This window comes from Arachis stenosperma, chromosome 6, assembly GCF_014773155.1.
Source record: "Arachis stenosperma cultivar V10309 chromosome 6, arast.V10309.gnm1.PFL2, whole genome shotgun sequence".
In the NCBI taxonomy this organism is placed as follows: Eukaryota; Viridiplantae; Streptophyta; class Magnoliopsida; order Fabales; family Fabaceae; genus Arachis; species Arachis stenosperma.
In genome coordinates, this window is record NC_080382.1 from 111,728,864 (window position 1) to 111,753,071 (window position 24,208).

General features: G+C 39.7%; 1 protein-coding gene across 1 annotated transcript; it reads left to right on the forward strand.

Annotated features, from left to right (window-relative positions):
- The first annotated feature begins 1,041 nt into the window (after positions 1-1,041).
- Positions 1,042-13,396, forward strand: LOC130934409 (uncharacterized). Its single transcript, XM_057863988.1, has 4 exons — positions 1,042-1,192; positions 11,951-12,091; positions 12,378-12,575; positions 12,660-13,396. The coding sequence occupies exons 1-4, from the start codon at positions 1,042-1,044 to the stop codon at positions 13,394-13,396; spliced, it is 1,227 nt and encodes a 408-aa protein (XP_057719971.1).
- Positions 13,397-24,208: the final 10,812 nt, after the last annotated feature.

Genomic DNA, 24,208 nt, shown 5'->3' on the forward strand with positions numbered 1-24,208 from the left:
TTTTAGATCTACTTTTCTTGCAATTTTATTATGCTTTCCTTTTATGCCTTCCAAGTGTTTGACAAAATATGGTTGGATTTTAGAGTAGATTTTTCTCCTCTTGGCTTTGGTTGAGTAATTGGAAACTCTTGAGTTATCAAACTCTTTTGTTGATTAATAATTGAAAGTTGCTAGTTGATTTGAATTCCACTAAAGCTAGTCTTTCCTTAGGAGTTGACTAGGACTTGAGGAATCAAATTGATTATCTTCACTTGACTTTCCTTCATAGTTAGATGTTGACTAAGTGGAGAAATGGACAATTCTTGTCACAATTTAGGATGATAATGAGGATAGGACTTCTAGTTCTCATTCCTTGCCAAGAGCTTTCTTAGCCATTAGTTTTATACTTGCAATTTACTTTTCTTGTTCCTTATCCAAAACCCAAAAATATACATCTCATAACCAATAACAAGAACACTTCCCTGCAATTCCTTTGAGTGACGACCCGAAGATTGAATACTTTAGTTATTATTTTTATTGGGGTTTGTTACTTGTGACAACCAAATTTTTGTATACAGCCTCCTCAACATCAATTTCATGCTTCTTGGAGGGAGGTTCTTGAGATTCCCATGGTGGTTCCGCATCTCCTAAGTCTTCAACCACTTTTTCCTCTTCTTCAACAATCATGGCTTCCTCCAATTGCTCCAATACAAAATCCCACTCCTTGTTCTCCACTAGAGTTTCTAATCTCTCCTTCACGCTAGACTCTTCTATTGATTCTCCACAATTAGCAATGGGAGTGCCTGGAGTGCTTGAGTATCGGGAGGCTAAAGTGTTTACTACCTTAGTTAAGGTAGCCACAAATTCTAGTGTCTCCCTTTGCATTTCTCTTTGCCCTTAAAGTAACAAAGTGAGGGAATCATCCATTTGGGCTTGGGGTGGATAAGAGGGTTCATTATTTGGGACGAAGGGTTCATAATAGGAAGGTGGTTTTTCTTGGTGGAAATATGGAGTGGTGTATATGAAATTTGTTGTTCTTGGGAGTAATATAATTGTATTAGAATGTGGGTGGTCCTACGAGTTTTCTCTCATAATGATCACAAGGATGTGGTAGTGGAGGTTAGTGGTATGATAGATTTGGATCATAGGAAGGTGTGTGGTAGAATGGGGCTTGTGAGTATGGTTGTTGAGGGCTATGTTGAGGGAAAGAATTGTATGCATATAGTGGTTGTGGTTAACAACCATAATGAGGGTCACCACATCCATTAGATTGATATGCATCAGGAGTTTTATTATACCTATAAGAAACCGAAGGAGGTTGTTGCCAAGAGGAGTGATCAATTCCTTGAGGCTCCTCCCACCTTTGATTGTTCCATCATTGATGCATGTTGTCATTGTAGTTCCCGTTTTCTACAACATAATTTGAACCAAACTTATATCCAAAGGGGTGAGAATTCATAGTAACAAGTCAAAATAAAATCAAAAGCTAATAAGAAATAATGAAAGCAAACTACTAAAACTAGCAACAACTAACAAAGAAGCATGATAAACCCCATTTTAAGGTTTATCTTGTGCTTAATCTAGTGGATTTTATCCATTATCCTCCCACTTATTCATACAATTCACATGTTTTACATTTTTTCCTTCCTGATTTTATGCTATGACTGAAAACATGCTTCATTGGCCTTATATTTGCTAATATTAATCCTCTCTTATCACCATTCGATGCTGTGATCTGTGTGTTAAGTGTTTTAGGATTTATAGGGTAGGAATGGCTTAGAGGATGGAAAGAAAGCTTGCAAAAATGGAAGGAGCACAAGAAATAAAGGAGACAACCAGCGAGAAGTGACGCACACGCATGGCTCACGCGTGTGCGCAAATTGAAGAAAATCACAGCGACGCGTGCGCGTGCCTGACGCGTATGCATGCCTGACGCGCCCGCGTGGAAAGGAAAATCGTCAAACGATGTGTACGCATGACTGACGCGTACGCGTGACATGCGCAATCTGCAGAAAATTCAGAAAACACTGGGGGTGATTTCGGGCCGTGTTTTGACCCAGTTTTCGGCCCAGAAATGCGGACTAAAGCCAGGGGACAAGCAGAGACTCAACACGTTTTTTATAATACACAATTCTAGGTTTAGATGTAGTTTCTAGAGAGAGAGGCTCTCTCCTCTCTCTTAGGTTTTAGGATTTAGGATTTCTTCTTCTCAATTTCTAGGTTCAATGTTTCTTTTATTTATTTTTCCAATTTAATTTATGAATTTCCATGTTAGATTTAATTTCTTTTATTAATGCAATTTGAGGTATTTCAGATTTATGATTTTTACTTAGCTTTTTATATTCTTGGCTTTAATTGATGAATTGATTAATTGGAGACACTTGAGTTATCAAACTCCTTGTTGACTGAAAATTAGAATTCTTTGCTGATTGATTTGAATTCCAATAACTCTAGTCTTTTCATAGGAATTGACTAGGACTTGATGAATCAAATTGATTCATGCACTTGACTTACCTTTATAGTTAGAGGTTAACAAGGTGGGAGCAAAATCAAATTCTCATCACAATTGATAAGGATAACTAGGATAGGACGTCCAGTTTTCATACCTTGCCAAGAATTTTTATAGTTTGTTTGTTTCCATTGCCATTTACTATTGTTGCTTTTTATCTTATACAAAAACCCCCAAAAAAGATACTTTTTCCATAACCAATAATAAATCATACCTCCCTGCAATTCCTTGAGAAGACGACCCGAGGTTTAAATACTTCGGTTATTAATTTTTATTAGGTTTGCTTTAGTGACAAACAAAACTTTTGTACGAAATGATTCTTGTTAGTTTAGAAACTATACTTACAACGCGATTATTTTTATGAATTTCTTTACTGGCAAAAATCCTATCATCAAAGCATATTCACAATATTCACATATATACAATAACCAATAACAAAGCACACATTTGCAATTCCCCAGCAATGGTGCCAAAAATTTGATGTAGGAAAATTGTTGGTATAGAATATCTCAATGAAATCTCATTGCAATTATAGTTCTAAACCAACAATGAATTCTCAATCAAGGTTTAATTTGTTTGTCACAAGTACAAATCCCAATAAAAATAACCAAAGTATTTAAACCTCGGGTCGTTTCTCAAGGAATTGCAGGAAAGTGTGTTCAATTATTGGTTATAGATTGTATCTTTTGGGGTTTTGGAATAAGAAACAAGAAATGTAAATGACAAGAAAGTAAATGAAACTCAAATGGTAAAAAGATCTTGGCAAGGGTTGATGGTTAAGGATCTCTATCCTTGTTACTAACCACAACATGATAATTGCAAGGATCAATCCCATTAAGTCACCCTCTAACAATTGAAGGAAAGTCAAATGAGATTTATCAATCCCAATCCATAAATCCTAGCCACTCACTAATTGAGTGAAAGCTGGTGTCAATGGACACCAATTATCAATCACTTGGACATTAGCAACTCAAGGTCACCTAAGTTACCATCCCAAGCCAAGAACACAAAAATCTACTCTAAAATCCAACCAAGCATTTTATCAAACACTTGGAAGGCATAAAAAGAAAGCATAATAAAATGACAAGAAATATAAAATCTAACACTACCAATTGCAAGGAAATAATAATAACAAAGAAATTAAATAATAAAGGAACATAGAATATGAAATTGCATTAAAGGAAATTAAAATCAACAAAGTGCTCATAGACATGAAAGTAGCAAAATAGAAGAAATTAACAAGAACTAAGAGAGCAAAGATGTAACAACAAAGAATTGAAAGGAAAAGTAAATGGAAACAACAATTAAAACTAGATCTAAGAAAATCTACCTTAATTCTAACTTAAATTCTAGAGAGAATAGAGAGCATCTCTCTCTAGAATTCTAACCTAAAACATGATGAAAACTCCACTATGACTCTACTTGGTTCATCCCCCTTCAATCCTTGGGTTCAATAGCATTAGAAATGAGTTGGATTGGGCCCAAAATGAGCTAGAAATCGTTGGCCACGAGTTGCTTAAAATGGCCCACGCTGATTCTGCGATGCGTGCATGGTGCACGAAATTGTGATCATCAACAATGGCGCCAGAAGCTTGGTGCTCTAATACGTGAATCACACTTCATCACAATTCCGCACAACTAACCAGGAAGTGCACTGGGTCGTCCAAGTAATAAACCTTACGTGAGTAAGGGTCGATCCCACAGAGATTGTTGGTATGAAGCAAGCTATGGTCATCTTGTAAATCTCAGTCAGGCGGATTCAATTGGTTATGGTGAATTGATAAATAAAATATAAATAAAATATAAAATAGGATAGAGATTCTTATGTAATTCATTGGTGAGAATTTCAGATAAGTGTATGGAGATGCTTGTCCCTTCTGTCTCTCTGCTTTCCTACTGTCTTCATCCAATCCTTCTTACTTCTTTCCATGGCAAGCTGTATGTTGGGCATCACCGTTGTCAATGGCTACATCTCGTCCTCTCAGTGAAAATGGTCCAAATGCTCTGTCACAGCACGGCTAATCATCTGTCGGTTCTCGATCATGTTGGAAGAATCCAGTGATTCTTTTGCGTCTGTCACTACGCCCAACACTCGCGAGTTTGAAGCTCGTCACAGTCATTCAATCCCTGAATCCTACTCGGAATACCACAGACAAGGTTTAGACTTTCCGGATTCTCAAGAATGGCCGCCAATAATGCTAGCTTATACCATGAAGATCCTGATTAAGGAATCTAAGAGATACGCATTCAAGCCTTGTTTGCATGTAGAACGGAAGTGGTTGTCAGGCACGCGTTCATAAGTGAGAATGATGATGAGCGTCACATAATCATCACATTCATCAAGTTCTTGTGTGCGAATGAATATCTTATAACAAGAATAAGCTGAATTGAATGGAAAATAGTAGTAATTGCATTAATACTCGAGGTACAGCAGAGCTCCACACCTTAATCTATGGCGTGTAGAAACTCTACCGTTGAAAATACATAAGAACAAGGTTTAGGCATGGCCGAATGGCCAGCCTCCCAAAACGTGATCAATATGATCCAAAGATAAACTAAGAATGCATAAGATGGATCAAAAGATAATCCAAAGATGTCTAATACAATAGTAAAAGGTCCTATTTATATCAGACTAGTTACTAGGGTTACAAAAATAAATAAATGATGCAGAAATCCACTTATGGGGCCCACTTGGTGTGTGCTTGGGCTGAGCTTTGAGCTTTAAACGTGTAGAGACTTTTCTTGGAGTTAAACGCCAGCTTTGGTGCCATTTTGGGCGTTTAACTCTGCTTTGCAACGTGTTTCTGGTGTTTAACTCCAGAATTGGGCAGAGAGCTGGCGTTGAACGCCAGTTTGCGTCATCTAAACTCGGGCAAAGTATGAACTATTATATATTGCTGGAAAGCCCTTGATGTCTAATTTCCAATGCAATTAAGAGAGCGCCATTTGGAGTTTGGTATCTCCAGAAAATCCATTTCGAGTGCAGGGAGGTCAGAATCCAACAGCATCAGCAGTCCTTTGTCAGCCTCTGAATCAGATTTTTGCTCAGGTCCCTCAATTTCAACCAGAAATTACCTGAAATCACAGAAAAATACACAAACTCATAGTAACATCCAGAAATGTGAATTTTAATTAAGAACTAATAAAAATATAATAAAAACTAACTAAATCATACTAAAAACATACTAAAAACAATGCCAAAAAGCGTATAAATTTTCCGCTCATCACAACACCAAACTTAAATGGTTGCTTGTCTCCAAGCAACTGAAAATCAAATAGGATAAAAAGAAGAGAATATACTATAAACTCCAAACTATCAATGAAACTTAGCTCCAATCAGATGAGCGGGACTAGTAGCTTTTTGCCTTTTGAATAGGTTTGGCATCTCACCTTATCCTTTGACGTTCAGAATGATTGGCATATATAGGAACTTAGAATTTAGATAGTGTTATTGATTCTCCTAGTTCAATGTGTTGATTCTTGAACACAGCTACTTTATGAGTCTTGGCCGTGGCCCAAAGCACTCTGTTTTCCAGTATTACCACCGGATACATACATGCCACAGACACACAACTAGGTGAACCATTTCAGATTGTGACTCAGCTTTGCTAAAGTCCCCAATTAGAGGTGTCCAGGGTTCTTAAGCACACTCTTTTTGCTTTGGATCACGACTTTAACCGCTCAGTCTCAAGCTTTTCACTTGACACCTTCACGCCACAAGCACATGGTGAGGGACAGTTTAGTTTAGCCGCTTAGGCCATGATTTTATTCCTTTAGGCCCTCCTATCCACTGATGGTCAAAGCCTTGGATCCTTGTTATTACCCTTGCCTTTTGGTTTTAAGGGCTATTGGCTTTTTCTGCTTGCTTTTTTTCTTTCTTTTTTTTCTTTTTTTTAAGTTTTTTTTCGCCAATTTTTTTTCTTTTATATATATTTTTTTCTGCAAGCTTTTGTATTCACTTCTTTTTCTTGCTTCAAGAATCATTTTTATGATTTTTCAGATTATCAAATAACATTTCTCCTTTTTCATCATTCTTCGAGAGCCAACATATTTAACATTCATAAACATCAAATTCAAAAGACATATGCACTGTTCAAGCATTCATTCAGAAAACAAAAAGTATTGTCACCACATCAATATAATTAAACTAATTTCAAGGATGAATTCGAAATTCATGTACTTCTTGTTCTTTTGTAATTAAAATATTTTTCTTTTAAGAAAGGTGATGGATTCATAGGACATTCATGGCTTTAAGACATAGACACTTAAACACTAATGATCATATAGTAAAGACACAAACATAAATAAAGCATAAAGCTCAAAGAACAAAAAACAGGAAAATAAGAACAAGGAAATTAAGGAATGAGTCCACCTTAGTGAGGGTGGCGTCTTCCTCTTCTTGAAGATCCAATGGTGCTCTTGAGCTCCTCTATGTCTCTTCCTTGCCTTTGTTGCTCCTCCCTCATAGCTTTTTGATCTTCTCTAATCTCATGGAGGATGATGGAGTGCTTTTGGTGCTCCATTCTTAGTTGTTCCATGGTGGAACTTAATTCTCCTAGGAAGGTGTTGATTTGCTCCCAATAGTTTTGTGGAGGGAAGTGCATCCCTTGAGGCATCTCAGGGATTTCTTGATGATGAGCTTCCTCATGCGTCTCTTGAACTCCATGAATAGGCTCTCTCGTTTGCTCCATCCTCTTCTTGGTGATGGGCTTATCCTCATCAATGAGGATGTCTCCCTCTATGTCAATCCCAGCCGAATTGCATAGGTGGCAAATGAGGTGAGGAAAGGCTAACCTTGCCATTGTGGAGGACTTGTCAGCCACCTTGTAGAGTTCTTGAGGTATAATCCCATGAACTTCTACTTCCTCCCCAATCATGATACTATGGATCATGATGGCCCAGTCTACAGTAACTTCAGACCGGTTGCTAGTAGGAATGATTGAGCGTTGAATGAACTCCAACCATCCTCTAGCTACAGGCTTTAGGTCCAGTCTTCTCAGTTGAACCGGTTTGCCTTTTGAGTCAATCTTCCATTGAGCTCCTTCCACACATATGTCCATAAGGACTTGGTCCAACCTTTGATCAAAGTTGACCCTTCTAGTATAGAGGCGTGCATTTTCTTCCATCATTGGCAAGTTGAACGCCAACCTTACACTTTTCGGACTGAAATCTAAGTATTTTCCCCGAACCATGGTAAGCCAATTCTTCGGATTCGGGTTCATAATTTGATCATGGTTCCTAGTGATCCATGCGTTTGCATAGAACTCTTGAACCATTAAGATCCCGACTTGTTGAATAGGATTAGAGAGAACTTCCCATCCTCTTCTTCTAATCTCATGTCGGATCTCCGAGTACTCATTCTTTTTTAGCTTGAAAGGAACCTCAGGGATCACTTTCTTCTTCACCACAACTTCATAGAAGTGGTCTAGATGGACCTTTGAGATGAATCTTTCCATCTCCCATGACTCAGAGGTGGAAGCAATTGCCTTCCCTTTCCTCTTTCTTAAGGTTTCTCTGGCCTTAGGTGCCATCAATGGTTATGGAAAAACAAAAAAAAGCTATGCTTTTTCCATACCAAACTTAGAATGTTTGCTCGTCCTCGAGCAAAAGAAGAGAGAAAGGAGGAGAAGAAGAAGAATGGAGGAGAGGGAGAGAGGTGTGTATTTGGCCAAGGGTGAGAAGAAAGGGTTGTGTTGTGTGAAAAAGAAGAAGTAATGAGGGGTTTATATAGTGAAGGTAGAGGGTTTAGGGTTCGGACATTTAGGGTGGGTTTGGGTGGGAAAGAGATTTTGAATTTTGAAGGTGGGTAGGGTTTATGGGAAAGTGTGGATGGATGTGAGTCGTGAAGAGGTGATAGGGAAGAGAGATTGAGGTGATTGGTGAATGGGTGTTTGGGGAAGAGGGTTATTGGATTGTGTAAGGAAGAAGAGAGAAGGTGAGTTGAGGTAGGTGGGGATCCTGTGGAGTCCACAAATCCTGAGGTGATCCTGTGGGGTCCACAGATCCTGAGGTGATCCTGTGGGGTCCACAGATCTTTGAGGTGTCATGGATTTCACATCCCTGCACCTTTTAGGCGTGTAAAACGCCCCATGTATGCAATCCTGGCGTTTAACGCCCAGAATGGTACCAGACTGGGCGTTTAACGTCCATTCTGCTAGCCTTACTGGCGTTTAAACGCCAGTAAGCTCCTCCTCCAGGGTGAGCTATTTTTCATTCTGTTTTTGATTTTTCAGAAATTTTTGTGACTTCACATGATCATCAACCTATAGAACACATAAAATAACAATGGAAAATAAAGAAACATAATTAAATAACATTGGGTTGCCTCCCAACAAGCGCTTCTTTAATGTCAATAGCTTGACAGTGAGCTCTCATGGAGCCTCACAGATGTTCAGAGCATTGTTGGCAGCTCCCAACACCAAACTTAGAGTTTGACTGTGGGGGCTTTGGTTGACTCTGCAGTGAGAGAAGCTTTTCATGCTTCCTCTCCATGGTTACAGAAGGAGATCCTTGAGTTTTAAATACAAGGTTACCCTTATTCTGTTGAAGGACCAACTCTCCTCTGTCCACATCAATCACAGCTTTTGCTGTAGCTAGGAAGGGTCTTCCAAGGATGATAGATTCATCCTCATCCTTCCCAGTGTCTAGGATTATGAAATCAGCAGGGATGTAAAGGCCTTCAACCTTTACTAGCACGTCCTCGACTAACCCATAAGCCTTTTTCATGGATTTGTCTGCCATCTCTAATGAGAATTCGGCAGCCTGTACCTCAAAGATCCCAAGTTTCTCCATTACAGAGAGTGGCATTAAGTTTATTCCTGACCCCAGGTCACACAGAGCCTTCTCAAAGGTCATGGTGCCTATGTTACAGGGAATCAGGAATTTACCAGGATCCTATCTCTTTTGAGGTAAAGATTGCTAAACCAAGGCATTTAGTTCCTTGATGAGCAATGGAGGTTCATCCTCCCAAGTCTCATACCAAATAATTTGGCATTCAGCTACATGATTGCTCCTAAATATTGAGCAATTTGATCTTCAACAATATCTTCATCTTCTTTAGAAGATGAGTATTCATCAGAGCTCATGAATGGTAAAAGGAGATTCAGTGGAATCTCTATGGTCTCTAGATGAGCCTCAGATTCCTCTGGTTCCTCAAAGGGAAACTCCTCATTGGTCATTGAACGTCCCAGGAGGTCTTCCTCACTAGGATTCACAACCTCCTCCTCCTTTATGGATTCGGCCACACTAAGCAAAGTTATGGCCTTGCACTCTCCTTTTGGATTTTCTTCTGTATTGCTTGGGAGAGTACTAGGAGGAGCTTCAATGACTCTCTTACTCAGCTGGCCCACTTGTGCCTCCAAACTTCTAATGGAGGACCTTGTTTCATTCATGAAACTCAAAGTGGCCTTAGAGAGATCAGAGACTATATTTGCTAAGCTAGATGGATTCTACTCAGAATTCTCTGTCTGTTGCTGAGTGGATGATGGAAAAGGCTTGCTATTGCTAAACCTGTTTCTTCCACCATTATTAAAGCCTTGTTGAGGCTTTTGTTGATCCTTCCATGAGAAATTTGGATGATTTCTCCATGAGGAATTATAGGTGTTTCCATAGGGTTCACCCATGTAATTCACCTCTGCTATTGCAGGGTTCTCAAGATCATAAGCTTCTTCTTTAGAAGATGCCTCTTGAGTACTGTTGGGTGCAGCTTGGAATCCATTCAGACTCTAAGAAATCATATTGACTTGCTGAGTCAATATTTTGTTCTAAGCCAATAAGGCATTCAGAGCATCAATTTCAAAAACTCCCTTCCTTTGAGGCGTCCCATTACTCACACGATTCCTTTCAGAAGTGTACATAAACTGGTTATTTGCAACCATGTCTATGAGTTCCTGAGCTTCTGTAGGCATTTTCTTTAGGTGAATGGATCCACCTGCAGAAGTGTCCAATAACATCTTAGCTAATTCAGACAGACCATCATAGAATATATCCAGGATAGTCCATTCTGAAAGCATGTCAGAGTGGCACTTTTTGGTCAGTTGCTTATATCTCTCCCAAGCTTCATAGAGGGATTCACCTTCTTTTTGTCTGAAAGTTTGAACATCCACTCTAAGCTTGCTAAGCTTTTGAGGAGGAAAGAACTTGGCTAAGAAAGCCGTGACCAGCTTATCCCAAGAGTTCAGGCTATCCTTAGGTTGAGAGTCCAACCATATTTTAGCTCTGTCTCTTACAGCAAATGGGAAAAGCATGAGCCTGTAGACCTCGGGATCAACCCCATTGGTCTTAACAGTATCACAGATCTATAAGAATTCAGTTAAGAACTGAAAAGGATCTTCTAATGAAAGACCATGAAACTTGCAGTTCTGTTTCATCAGAGAAACTAATTGAGGTTTAAGCTCAAAATTGTTTGCTCCAATGGTAGGGATTGAGATGCTTCTTCCATGTAAATTGGAATTTGGTGCAGTGAAGTCACCAAGCATCTTCCTTGCACTGTTATTATTTTTGGCCATGTCTCCTTCTCCTTTTCGAAAATTTCTGTAAGGTTGTCTCTGGATTGTTGTATTTTAGCTTCTCTTAGTTTCTTCTTCAGAGTTCTTTCAGGTTCAGGATCTGCTTCAACAAGAATGTTCTTGTCCTTGATCTTGCTCATATGAAAAAGAAGAGAACACAAAAGAAAATACGGAATCCTCTATGTCACAGTATAGAGATTCCTTATGCAAGTATAAGAAGAGAAGAATATAAGAAGGAGAAGAGGAAAAATTTGAACTCAGAGAGGGAGATGGAGTTCGAATTTTTTGGTAGAAGAGAAGTGTTAGTAGATGAATAAATAAATAGAAGGAGATGAGGAAGAGAAGAATTCGAAAATTAAACAAAATAAAAATAAAAAATAAGGTTAAAATTCGAAAATTAAAATTGAATTTTGAAAAAGAGGGAAGATTTTTTGAAAATTAGAAAGAGAGAGTTAGTTAGGTAGTTTTGAAAAAGATAAGAATCAAACAAAAAAGTTAAATGGTTAATTGAAAAAGATTTGAAAAGATAAGAAGTTAGAAAAGATGTTGAAATTAATTTTGAAAAAGATGTGATTAAAATTTATTTTGAAGAAGATTTGAGAAAGAATTTAAAAAGATTTGATTTTGAAAATTAAAGTTTGATATGGTCACCATTAATACAAGCTATAACTCGGCCTCATAACCGTTACTGGCAGTCACCATAACTCGTCATTTGCCGTTATTGCTCGGCCCTTATGAGCTATAACTCGGTGACATTAATACTCTTATCATAACCGACGTTTCAAACGGTATAATAAGATCGGTTACGAAACCAATCATCACAGAAACCGACAATTTATCACCTAGAATGTAACGGATGAATAAATATCTATAAAAGAAAGGTAAAGTATCTTTTTTGAAACACAATTCTGAACTTGACACCATAACTGACTTAAGCATTGGAGTGCCTTTGCAGGTACACTCCACCTCCTCTGTATTGCTCGCGCTCTCACACCTACAACGAACATAAGGAACTCGGATTCTGAAAGACGGACGTCCAACCTTGCAGCACATAGCTCGGCTGATATCGAGGAGTTGAAGCCGACCTATTTCCCAGGCAAGATCAATTGGCGCCCACCATAGGGCCGAAGAAATCATATTTTTTTCTTTTTTGGTCCCATCACCTCCATATGCATCCATGGCTGACGTACCGCCTCCTTCACTATCCGAACTAATGCGAAGGGTAGCTCAGCTACAACAAGCTAATCAACGAATGGCTGACAAGAACCAAATAATGGCTGCCCAAATTGCTGAACTAAATCATGCTCGGATTGAGCACAACGATGCTCATCGCTAGCAAGCAGAAGACGAGGAACATCAGTCCCAACCGACTCATGTTTTAGAAACCGCTCAACGCGAGGAGCAACAGCCCGAAGATGAAAAAGAAGAGTCCGACAACCCTGTAGGTCTCTTCATAGAAGAAGTAATGAACTTTGAACTGCCGAAGAGGTTCACTCTGCCGCTGACCCTCACGCCTTTTGATGGACTCGGAGACCCGAGGAAGTTTCTGATGAGATTCCGATCAATAATGATCGTCAATGGTACATTAGATACAGTTTTATGTCGTTATTTTCTGAATTATTTAGACGGCCCTGCACTTGATTGGTTGTGTATTTTGCCTGCAGGTTCTATTTCACGCTTTCATCAGTTGGCGAAGTTATTTGAAGAGCATTTCGCCGGATCCGCAATATACTTGCACGATTCCAATTACTTGAACACTATCAAGCAAGGACCAAACGAAAGCTTAAAGGACTACATGACCTGCTTCACCAAGGTCGCGATCAGCATACCAGACCTCCACCCCGAGGTCCATCTGCACGCAATTAAAAGCGGCCTTCGACCCGGAAAGTTCCAGGAGACGATTGCAGTAGCAAAACCGAAGACTCTAGCAGAATTTCAGGAGAAAGCAAAAGGACAAATTGATATCGAGGAGCTCAGACAAGCTCGGAAGTCTGACAAGTCACACTCCCGCGAAGAAAATAAAAGCTCAACCATTAAGAAAAGTTTTAAACTAACACCTCGATTTGATTCTTATACGCAGTTTAACACTAAGAGAGAAGACATAATCAAAGAGATCTTGAACTCAAAACTAATCAAGCCACAAAGAAAGGCCGGCACGTACCAAGATACAAAGAACGTGGATAAATCGAAGTACTGCGCTTTCCACCAGAAACACGGCCACAATACCGATGATTGTGTGGTCGCCAAGGATCTTTTAGAACGACTAGCAAGACAAGGACACCTAGACAAATACATTGGTGGTCACATCCAAAAACGCGGCCCTAGCTCCACAACAAGCGACCCCTCTGAACAACACCAAGGAAAAGAGAAGGCATCTTCAAGCCAATATGAAAGACCATGAGGTATAATCAATCGTATTTCAGGAGGATACGCTAGTGGAGGATACTAAAACTCGGCATGGAAAAGATCGTTCCGAGCAATATGCTCGGTAAACAGACCACAGCCAGATGTAGCAATCACTAATCCACAACTAGAAGTCACTTTCATACATGCCGACTTCAACTCGAAAATACAAAATTTGGACGACCCTGTGGTAATCACCCTTCAGCTAGGGGATCTACTAGTGAAAAAAGTACTCTTAGATCCCGGGAGCAGCGCCGATGTTCTGTTTTACTCCACATTTCAAAGAATGAAGCTCAGGGACAACATGCTACAATCTACAGGAGGAGACTTGGTCGGCTTCTCAGGAGAACGAGTTCCAATACTCGGATCAGTGTGGTTACAAACCACACTGGGTGAGCACCCTCTGTCAAAAACCAATGATATTCAATATTTAGTAGTCGATTGTTTTAGCGCATATAACCTTATTCTCGGCCGACCTTTTTTAAATAAGTTCGGAGCCATTGTATCTACAGTTCATCTCTGTGTAAAGTTTCTACTGCAGGACGAATAGGTTGTGACAATCCATGGAGATCATAAAGAGGCACGACAATGTTACAACATCAGCATGAAATTCCAGAACCGCTCAACGCAACAGGTCAACAGTGTCGACCTCAAACAAAACGAACACACACTAGCCGACCTGGACCCAAGAGCTGATTTTCTCGAGCGCCCAAAACCCTCCGATGACCTACAAAAAGTGTATTTCAATAATGACCCTAACAAATTTACATATGTAGGTACCTCAATAAACACATCTGAGTTATAGGCCATAACAACCTTCCTACAACAACACGCCGACCTTTTCGCATGGACACCATCAGACATGCCCGGCATCGACCCACAGATCATTAGTCATAAATTAGCAATAAACTCGACAGTCCGACCAGTGCAGCAGAAGAAACGAAAACTCGGCGAAGAGAAAAAGAAAGCGTCACTAGAAGAAACACAAAAGCTCATCAACGCCGAATTTATCAAAGAGATCAGATTCACCACCTGGTTAGCCAATGTGGTAATGGTAAGAAAACACAACGGTAAGTGGCGCATGTGCATCGACTTCACTGATTTAAACAAAGCATGCCCAAAGGATTCTTACCCCATACCATCCATAGACTCTTTAGTAGATAATGCATCAGGCTACGCTACTTTAAGTTTTATGGATGCGTATTCAGGGTATAATCAAATACTCATGCACCCCTCCGATCAAAATAAAACTGCTTTTATCACTGATTTCGGTAACTATTGTTATAAAGTTATGCCATTCGGATTAAAGAACGCAGGTGCAAGTTACCAACGGCTCATGGATAAAGTGTTCGCCAAACAAATCGGCAGGAATATCGAGGTTTATGTCGATGATATGGTTGCCAAAACAAAAATCGGACATAATCACATCAGCGACCTCACAAAAATCTTCGGCCACATCCGACAGTACAGCATGCGTCTCAACCCCGAGAAATGTGCATTCGCCGTTCAAGGGGGTAAGTTTTTGGGTTTTTTGCTAACATGCAGGGGAATAGAGGCAAATCCAGACAAATGCCGAGCACGTGCTGGACATGGCCAGCCCTAAAACAGTCAAAGAAGTTCAGCGCCTCACAGGACGACTTGCCGCACTTTCCAGATTTGTTCCTTGCCTAGCTTCAACTTCTACTCCTTTTTTCCAAATAATCAAAAAGAAAAATAAATTTGAATGGAACGACGATTGTGAGAAAGCCTTTTTAAAATTAAAAACAACTCTCTCACAACCGCCGATTTTACAAAAACCCCTACAAGGGGAGGATTTATTTCTATATCTGTCAGTTACTGATGGGGCGATAAGTTCGGCCCTTGTTACAGAAAGAAACAAAGTTCAGCACCCGATATACTTTGTCAGTAAGACTCTCCAGCATGCCGAGCTCAATTATCCAAGGATTGAGAAGCTCGCACTGGCACTAATATTCTCGGCGCGACGTCTCCGACCTTACTTCCAGAGCCACATTATTCACGTCAGAACCGATCACCCGCTAAGACAAGTGTTACACAAACCGGAAATTGCAGGACGACTCATAAAATGGGCAGTCGAACTATCGGAGTTCGATATCAGATACCAATCCAAAGAACCAATCAAATCTCAATTTCTGGCAGATTTCATCGCCGAGCTCACCATACCATCCGAAGAGGATCATGCAAAACGATGGACCTTATATGTAGACGGCTCTTCAAATAATGGGGGCTGTGGAGCAAGAATTCATCTGGAGGCCGAAGACGGATTCATATTGGAACACTCAATCCACTTAGCTTTCAAAGCCAGCAACAACCAATCCGAGTATGAAGCACTGCTCACTGGACTCCGACTTTGTTTAGATCTCCAAATCTTGACGATCAAGGTATATTGTGATTCTTTGTTAGTGGTATAGCAGGTAAACGACCTTTTTCAGGTAAAAAATCCTCTACTCTCTAAATACCTACTATTAGTAAAAAAAATTATCAACCAAATTTGCCAAATTTGAAATAGAACATATACCACGCGAACAAAATCAAAGGGCAGATATCTTATCTAAACTCGGCAGTACACAGTCCGAGTTATCTACATTGCAACAGTTTACAATAACATCACCCACTGTTACTCTGACAAATGTGTTAAGCGTTACACAGGTAAAAGATTGGAGGGACGACTTTATACAGTTTTTACAAACAGGTAATATACCAGAAGGGGTCGAGAACAATAAGAAGTTCCGACGGCAAGCATCTTTTTTCACAATATTCAATGGAACACTGTATCGACGAGGTTATACTCGGCCCCTACTCAAATGCCTTAACAACTCTGAAGCTGAGTTAGCCTTAGCTGAGGCACATGAAGGAATCTGTGGCACACACACAGGTGCTCGGAGCTTAGCATCAAAGATCCTCCGAGCTGGATTTTTCTGGCCTACTTTAAAGCAGGACAGCGAGCAAAAAATCCGATCATGCAACAACTGCCAAAGACACGCACCACTGATACATATACCAGCAGAGCAATTACATCATTCAGATATCAGTTGGCCATTTAACCAATGGGGTTTAGATATACTCGGTCCGTTTCCTACGGCACCGGGCCAGGTAAAATTTCTTATTATTGGCATTGATTATTTCTCCAAATGGGTAGAAGCCCAACCTTTGGCAAAAATCACATCCCAGCAAATGATCTCATTCGGTTGGAAAAACAACATTTGCCATTTCGGCATACCTCAACATATCATAACTGACAATGGTCGCCAGTTCGCCGATCAGAAATTTCAATCTTTTTTGCAGAACCTCAAAATAAAACAGCATTTCGCCTCAGTCGAACATCCTCAAACAAATGGACTTGGCGAGGCAGCAAATAAGGTCATCCTGCACGCACTAAAAAAGAAGTTAGATGATGCCAAAGGCCTCTGGGCCGAGCTTATACCTGAAGTCCTTTGGGGATATAACACCACCCCACAAACATCAACAAAAGAAACACCGTTTAGACTTGTATATGGTCCGAGGCCATGATACCCCTGGAAATCTCCCAAAGCTCATTCAGAACAGAACTCGGAAATCAAGAAGAAGCTCGAAAAGCCGAACTCGATACCATCGAAAGAAGTCAGAGACATCGCAACATTAAGGCAACGAGCAGCACAACAAGCAATAGCTCGCCAATACAACAAAGCTGTCAAAAGCAGATCCTTTATGCAAGGAGACTTAGTACTTCGGAAAACAGAAATTGCTCGGAAACAAACCTCGCATGGAAAGCTCGCAGCAAACTGGGACGGTCCATACTGAATATTGGAAGTACTCGGCAATGGAGCATACACACTCGAGTCAATAGATGGTAAACTACTACCCAATACATGGAATGTGTCTTCCTTAAAGAAATTTTATAGTTAAAAGGTAGGGACAGGCTTGTACTCTTTTTCCTACTACCAAGATTTTATCCCAAAGGGTTTTGCTTGGAGAGGTTTTAACGAGGCTAGCCTACCTGCATCTTTGTATTCAAAAGGTTCAAAAAGACTCCGAATATATAAGAGACGAATATTATCTTATTCTTTATCAAATAATTGTACGGCTGATATTATCAATTAAATATAACTCTATCCATACAGCTCAGACAAAGCCCAATACTCGTCTAAGCTACAAACTGCCATTATCAGATAACAACAAGGCCAATAAACTCGGAACACTTTTCGACCAATCACAAACAGCTTTTATAAAAAGCATCACACTCAAAATTCAAACAAGTCAATTCAACAAAGTTCAAAACACACGAACTAACTATTACATATGGAAAACAAATTCAAACAAGTTTCTAACAAAACACATTAAACATTATCGGCTTCATTTTCTGCGTCCCCATCATCTTCGATCAGCTGACCATCTCGCACTATTTTTCCAGGATCCATACCAGAGAGATCGGCGTCTGGTACCAAAAACTTTACCTGCAACCTTGCCCTTTCAAAACCTTCAACAAAAGAATCCAATATCTCATCCGCCTTTTTCTTCTCCATATCCTTAAATTGCGCAGTAACCTCAATCAGACGAGTTTGCATGTTCACCAGATCACTCTCCTTTTTCTTCAAATCTTCCACATCCTTATAATAACTTTCTTTGGTCTCCTTCAGCAACTTCTCGGTCTCAGTCAAACGCGCTTGAAGCTCAGCAGCAACACTCTTACTCTTAACCAACTCCTCCTTCAATACAGAAACCTCTCCCCTTTCTGCAGCAACCCTCTTATACTTCAACTCTTGGCTATGCCCACGACTTGCAAGGCGCAGGCCAACAACCTAAAGAAAGAAATAAACCCAAATTCATAAGACTCCCAAAGGAAAAAGAAAAGAAAAAACAGTAGATTATTACCTACATATACTGCCTGATGAGCGGATATTTTATACGCTTTTTGGGAGTAATTTCATGTAGATTTTAGCATGTTTCAGTTAGTTTTAGTAGAATAATATTAGTTTTTAGGCAAAAATCATATTTCTGGACTTTACTATGAGCTTGTGTGTTTTTCTGTGATTTCAGGTATTTTCTGGCTGAAATTGAGGGAGTTGAGCAAAAATCTGACTTAGGCTGAAAAAGGACTGCTGATGTTGTTGGATCCTGACCTCCCTGCACTCGAAATGGATTTTCTGGAGCTACAGGAGTCTAATTTGCGCGCTCTCAACGGCGTTGGAAAGTAGACATCCAGGGCTTTCCAGCAATATATAATAGTCTATACTTTGCGCAAAGATAGACGACGTAACTTGGCGTTTAACGCCAAGTTCATGCTGCTGTCTGGAGTTAAACGCCAGAAAAACGTCATAACTTGGAGTTTAACTCCAAGAAAGGCCTCTACTCGTGGATAGCTTTAGTCTCAGCCCCAGCACACACCAAGTGGGCCCCAGAAGTGGATTTCTGCACCATTTATCTTAGTTCACTCATATTCTGTAAACCTAGGTTACTAGTTTACTATTTAAACAACTTTTAGAGACTTATCTTGTACCTCATGACATTTTCAGATCTGAATTACATACTTTTTGACGGCATGAGTCTCTAAACTCCATTGTTGGGGGTGAGGAGCTCTGCAGCGTCTCGATGATTTAATACAATTCCTTTGTTTCCCATTCAAACACGCTTGTTCTTATCTAAGATGTTCATTCGCGCTTAATTATGGAGGAGGTGATGATCCGTGACACTCATCACCTTCCTCAATCCATGAACGTGTGCCTGACAACCACCTCCGTTCTACATCAGATTGAATGAGTATCTCTTAGATTCCTTAATCAGAATCTTCGTGGTATAAGCCGGATTGATGGCGGCATTCATGAGAATCCGGAAAGTCTAAACCTTGTCTGTGGTATTCCGAGTAGGATTCTGGGATTGAATGACTGTGACGAGCTTCAAACTCCTGAAGGCTGGGCGTTAGTGACAGACGCAAAAGAATCAATGGATTCTATTCCAACCTGATTGAGAACCGACAGATGATTAGCCGTGCTGTGACAGAGCATAGGAACGTTTTCACTGAGAGAATGGGAAGTAGCCACTGACAACGGTGACACCCTACATAGAGCTTGCCATGGAAGGGACTTTGCGTGTGGAGAAGGATTTCAAGGAAGAGTTGAAGTCAGAGGACAAAGCATCTCCAAAACTCCAACATATTCCCCATTACTGCACAACAAGTAACGCTATTATTCTCTATTATTTTTCTTACAATTTTAAATACTTTGACTTCTTACAATTAAATCCAAATAACCTTATTGGCCTCCTGACTAAGATTAATAAAATAAACATTGATTGCTTCAAACCAATAATCTCCGTGGGATCGACCCTTACTCACGTAAGGTATTACTTGGACGACCCAGTGCACTTGCTGGTTAGTTGTGCGAATTACAAATTCGTGCACCAAGTTTTTGGCGCCGTTGCCGGGGATTATTGAGTTTGAAAATTGAAGGCTTATTTTATTTCTTAGATTAGGAATAATTTATTTTTGTTGTTATAGAGTCATCAAATTTTGATAGGATAGTTTCTTTTCAAAAAAAAAATTTTTTTTTCTTTTCAAAAATATTATTTTTCTTAATTAATTGTTAATTTTTCGTGAGTTTAGTGTCTTATTCTAAGTTTGGTGTTAATTGCATATTTTATATTTTCTCTAAAATTCTCGTGTTAGTGTTCTTGGTTCTTCCTTGATCTTCAAGTTGTTCTTGATAATTGGTTATCCCCTTTGGAACCTTTTTCAAAAATAATTTTTCTTGGATTTAATCTTGTGCCAAACATTAAGTTTGGTGTTTTCTTGTTAATTTTTCTTTGATTTTCGAAAATTTTATTAAAGTTTTCTAAAAATTTTAAGTTTGGTGTTCTTCCTTTTGTTCTTGGTGTTCTTGTGAATCTTCAAGGTGTTCTTGAGTTTTTCTTGTGTCTTGATCTTAAAATTTTTAAGTTTGGTGTTCCTTGGTATTTTCCCTCCAAAAATTTTCGAAAATAAGGAGCATTAGATCTAAAAATTTTAAGTCTTGTGCCTTTTGTGTGTTTTTTCTCTTTCATCATAAAATTCAAAATTCAAAAAAAAAATTTATATTTTCTAACTAATTTTAAAACTACATTTTCGAAATTTTTAATATAAAATTCAAATTTCAATTTCAAAATTTTTCGAAAAATTTTCATAAAATATTTTCAAATTTTTTTATATATTCCGTTTTTTATTTATTCCACTTCTATAAAATAAAAAAAAAATCAACATATAAATTATCTCTTGTATTCCATCATGGAAGCAAGTAGGAGTGAACAGTCCAAGAGGACTCTGGGGTCATATTCTAACCCCACTACTGCTTCATATGGGAGTAGTATATGTATACCCTCCATTGGAGTTAGTAGCTTTGAGCTGAATCCTCAGCTCATTATCATGGTGCAGCAAAACTGCCAGTATTCTGGTCTTCCACTTGAAGAACCTACAGAGTTTCTGGCACAATTTTTGCAAATTGCTGACACAGTACATGATAAGGAAGTAGATCAGGATGTCTACAGATTATTACTATTTCCATTTGCTGTAAAAGATCAAGCTAAGAGGTGGTTAAATAACCAGCCTAAGAACAGCATAAAAACATGGAAACAGCTATCAGAAAAATTCCTGAATCACTATTTCCCTCCAAAACGGATGACACAGCTAAGGCTAAGCATCCAAGGCTTCAAACAAGGAGATAATGAATCCCTTTATGATGCTTGGGAGAGATACAGAGAGATGCTAAGAAAATGCCCCTCTGAAATGTTTTCAGAATAGGTGCAATTAGACATCTTCTACTATGGGCTTACAGAAAATGCTCAGATTTCTCTAGACCACTCAGCTGGTGGATCTATACATATGAGAAAAACAATTGAAGAAGCTCAAGAGCTTATTGATACAGTTGCCAGAAATCAGCATCTGTACCTAAGCAGTGAATCTTCTATGAAAGAAGAAGCTAAAATAGTAACTGCAGAACTCAGTCCGGTGGATCAAGCTAATGAATTTAATCAGCAATTAGACTTTCTAACTCAGCAGCTAGCCGAATTCAAGGAAATATTGCAGGAAACAAGAATGGCTAACAGGAATATGGAAGTGCAATTAAAGCAGACAGAAAAGCAACTGTCAAAACAAATAGCAGAAGAATGTCAAGCAGTTCAATTAAGAAATGGGAAAACAGTAAATACCTCACTTCAAGGCAGCAGGAAACCAAGAAATGAACAATTGGTTACTCAAAATCCCTCTGAGGACAGTCAGAGCCCAGAGAGGAATAAAGCTGGCGCTGAACGCCCAGACCATGCTCATTTCTAGCGTTCAACGCCAGAAACAAGCATGAATCCGGCGTTGAACGCCCAAAAGGAACATGGTTCTGGCGTTCAAACGCCAGTAACAAACAAGGAGGTGGCGTCTAATGCCACTCCAGCTTCCACCCCTGGCATTCAAATGCCAGTAGGGGATCAGTCACATACAAGTGCTGATGACAACCCTTCTAAAAAGGCTTCCCAACCCACTTCTGTAGGTAATAAACCTGCAGCAACTAAGGTTGAAGAATACAAAGCCAAAATGCCTTATCCTCAAAAACTCCGCCAAGCGGAACAGGATAAGCAATTTGCCCGCTTTGCAGACTATCTCAGGACTCTTGAAATAAAGATTCCGTTTGCAGAAGCACTTGAGCAAATACCCTCTTATGCTAAGTTCATGAAAGAGATCTTAAGTCATAAGAAGGATTGGAGGGAAACTGAAAAAGTTTACCTCACTGAAGAATGCAGTGCAGTCATTCTGAAAAGCTTACCTGAAAAGCTTAAAGATCCTGGGAGCTTTATGATACCATGCACATTAGAGGGTACTTGTACCAAGCAAGCTTTATGTGATCTTGGGGCAAGTATCAACCTAATACCTGCATCTACTATCAGAAAGCTTGGTTTGACTGAAGAAATCAAACCAACCAGGATATGTCTTCAACTTGCTGATGGTTCCATTAAATACCCATCAGGCGTGATTGAAGACATGATTGTCAAGGTTGGGCCATTTGCCTTTCCTACTGACTTTGTGGTGCTGGAAATGGAGGAGCACAAGAGTGCAACTCTCATTCTAGGAAGACCTTTCCTAGCAACTGGCCGAACCCTCATTGATGTCCAAAAAGGGGAAGTAACCTTGAGAGTCAATGAGGAGGAGTTTAAGTTGAATGTTGTCAAAGCCATGCAACATCCAGACACCCCAAATGACTGCATGAGTGTTGATATTATTGACTCTCTGGTAAGAGAGGTCAATATGGCTGAGAGTCTCGAATCAGAGCTAGAGGACATCTTTAAAGATATTCAGCCTGATTTGGAGGAATCAGAGAAGATAATAGAACCTCTGAAAATCCCTCAGGAAGAGGAGAAACCTCCTAAACCCGAGCTCAAACCATTACCACCATCCCTGAAATATGCATTTCTGGGAGAAGGTGACACCTTTCTTGTAATTATAAGCTCTACCTTAGAGCCACAGGAAGAAGAAGCACTAATTCAAGTGCTAAGGACACACAAGACAGCTCTTGGGTGGTCCATCAGTGATCTTAAGGGCATTAGTCCAGCCAGATGCATGCACAAGATCCTATTGGAAGGTGACGCCAAGCCTGTGGTCCAACCACAAAGGTGGCTGAACCCAGCCATGAAGGAAGTGGTGCAAAAGGAGGTCACTAAATTACTAGAGGCTGGGATTATTTATCCTATTTCTGACAGCCCCTGGGTAAGCCCTATCCAAGTCGTCCCTAAAAAGGGAGGCATGACAGTGGTTCACAATGAAAAAAATGAACTGGTTCCTACAAAAACAGTTACAGGGTGGCGTATGTGTATTGATTATAGAAGGCTCAATACAGCCACCAGAAAGGATCATTTTCCTTTACCATTCATAGACCAAATGCTAGAAAGACTAGCAGGTCATGAATACTACTGCTTCCTGGATGGATATTCAAGTTATAATCAAATTGTAGTAGATCCCCAGGATCAGGAGAAAACGGCATTCACCTGCCCATCCGGAGTATTTGCATACAGAAGGATGCCATTTGGCCTGTGCAATGCACCTGCAACTTTTCAGAGGTGCATGCTCTCAATTTTCTCTGATATGGTGGAAAAATTCCTGGAAGTCTTCATGGATGACTTTTCAGTATTTGGAGACTCATTCAGCTCCTGCCTTAACCACTTAGCACTTGTTCTGAAAAGATGCCAAGAGACTAACCTGGTTTTAAACTGAGAAAAATGTCACTTTATGGTGACTGAAGGAATTGTCCTTGGGCACAAAATTTCGAACAAGGGGATAGAGGTGGACCAAGCTAAGGTAGAAGTAATTGAAAAATTGCCACCACCTGCTAATGTTAAGGCAATCAGAAGCTTTCTGGGGCATGCAGGATTCTATAGGAGGTTTATAAAGGATTTTTCAAAAATCGCCAAACCTCTGAGCAACCTGCTAGCTGCTGACACGCCATTTATCTTTGATAAAGAATGTCTGCAGGCATTTGAGACTCTGAAAGCTAAATTGGTTACAGCACCAATTATCTCTGCACCAGACTGGACATTACCATTTGAGTTGATGTGTGATGCCAGTGACCATGCCATTGGTGCAGTGTTAGGACAAAGACATGACAAGCTTCTGCACGTCATTTATTATGCTAGCCGTATTCTAAATGATGCACAGAAGAATTACACAACCACAGAAAAAGAGCTACTTGCAGTGGTTTACCCCATTGACAAATTCAGATCCTATTTAGTAGGATCAAAAGTGATTGTGTACACTGATCATGCTGCTCTTAAATATCTACTCACAAAGCAGGATTCAAAACCCAGA

Excerpts from the sequence above, each read along its gene's own strand:
- LOC130934409 (XM_057863988.1), top strand. The coding sequence starts at position 1,042 with ATGTGGGTGGTCCTACGAGTTTTCTCTCATAATGATCACAAGGATGTG. Across the intron at positions 1,193-11,950 it reads CTATGTTGAGGGAAAGAATT|GTACACTCCACCTCCTCTGT; the intron begins GTATGCATATAG and ends GTGCCTTTGCAG. Across the intron at positions 12,576-12,659 it reads ATCAATAATGATCGTCAATG|GTTCTATTTCACGCTTTCAT; the intron begins GTACATTAGATA and ends TTTTGCCTGCAG.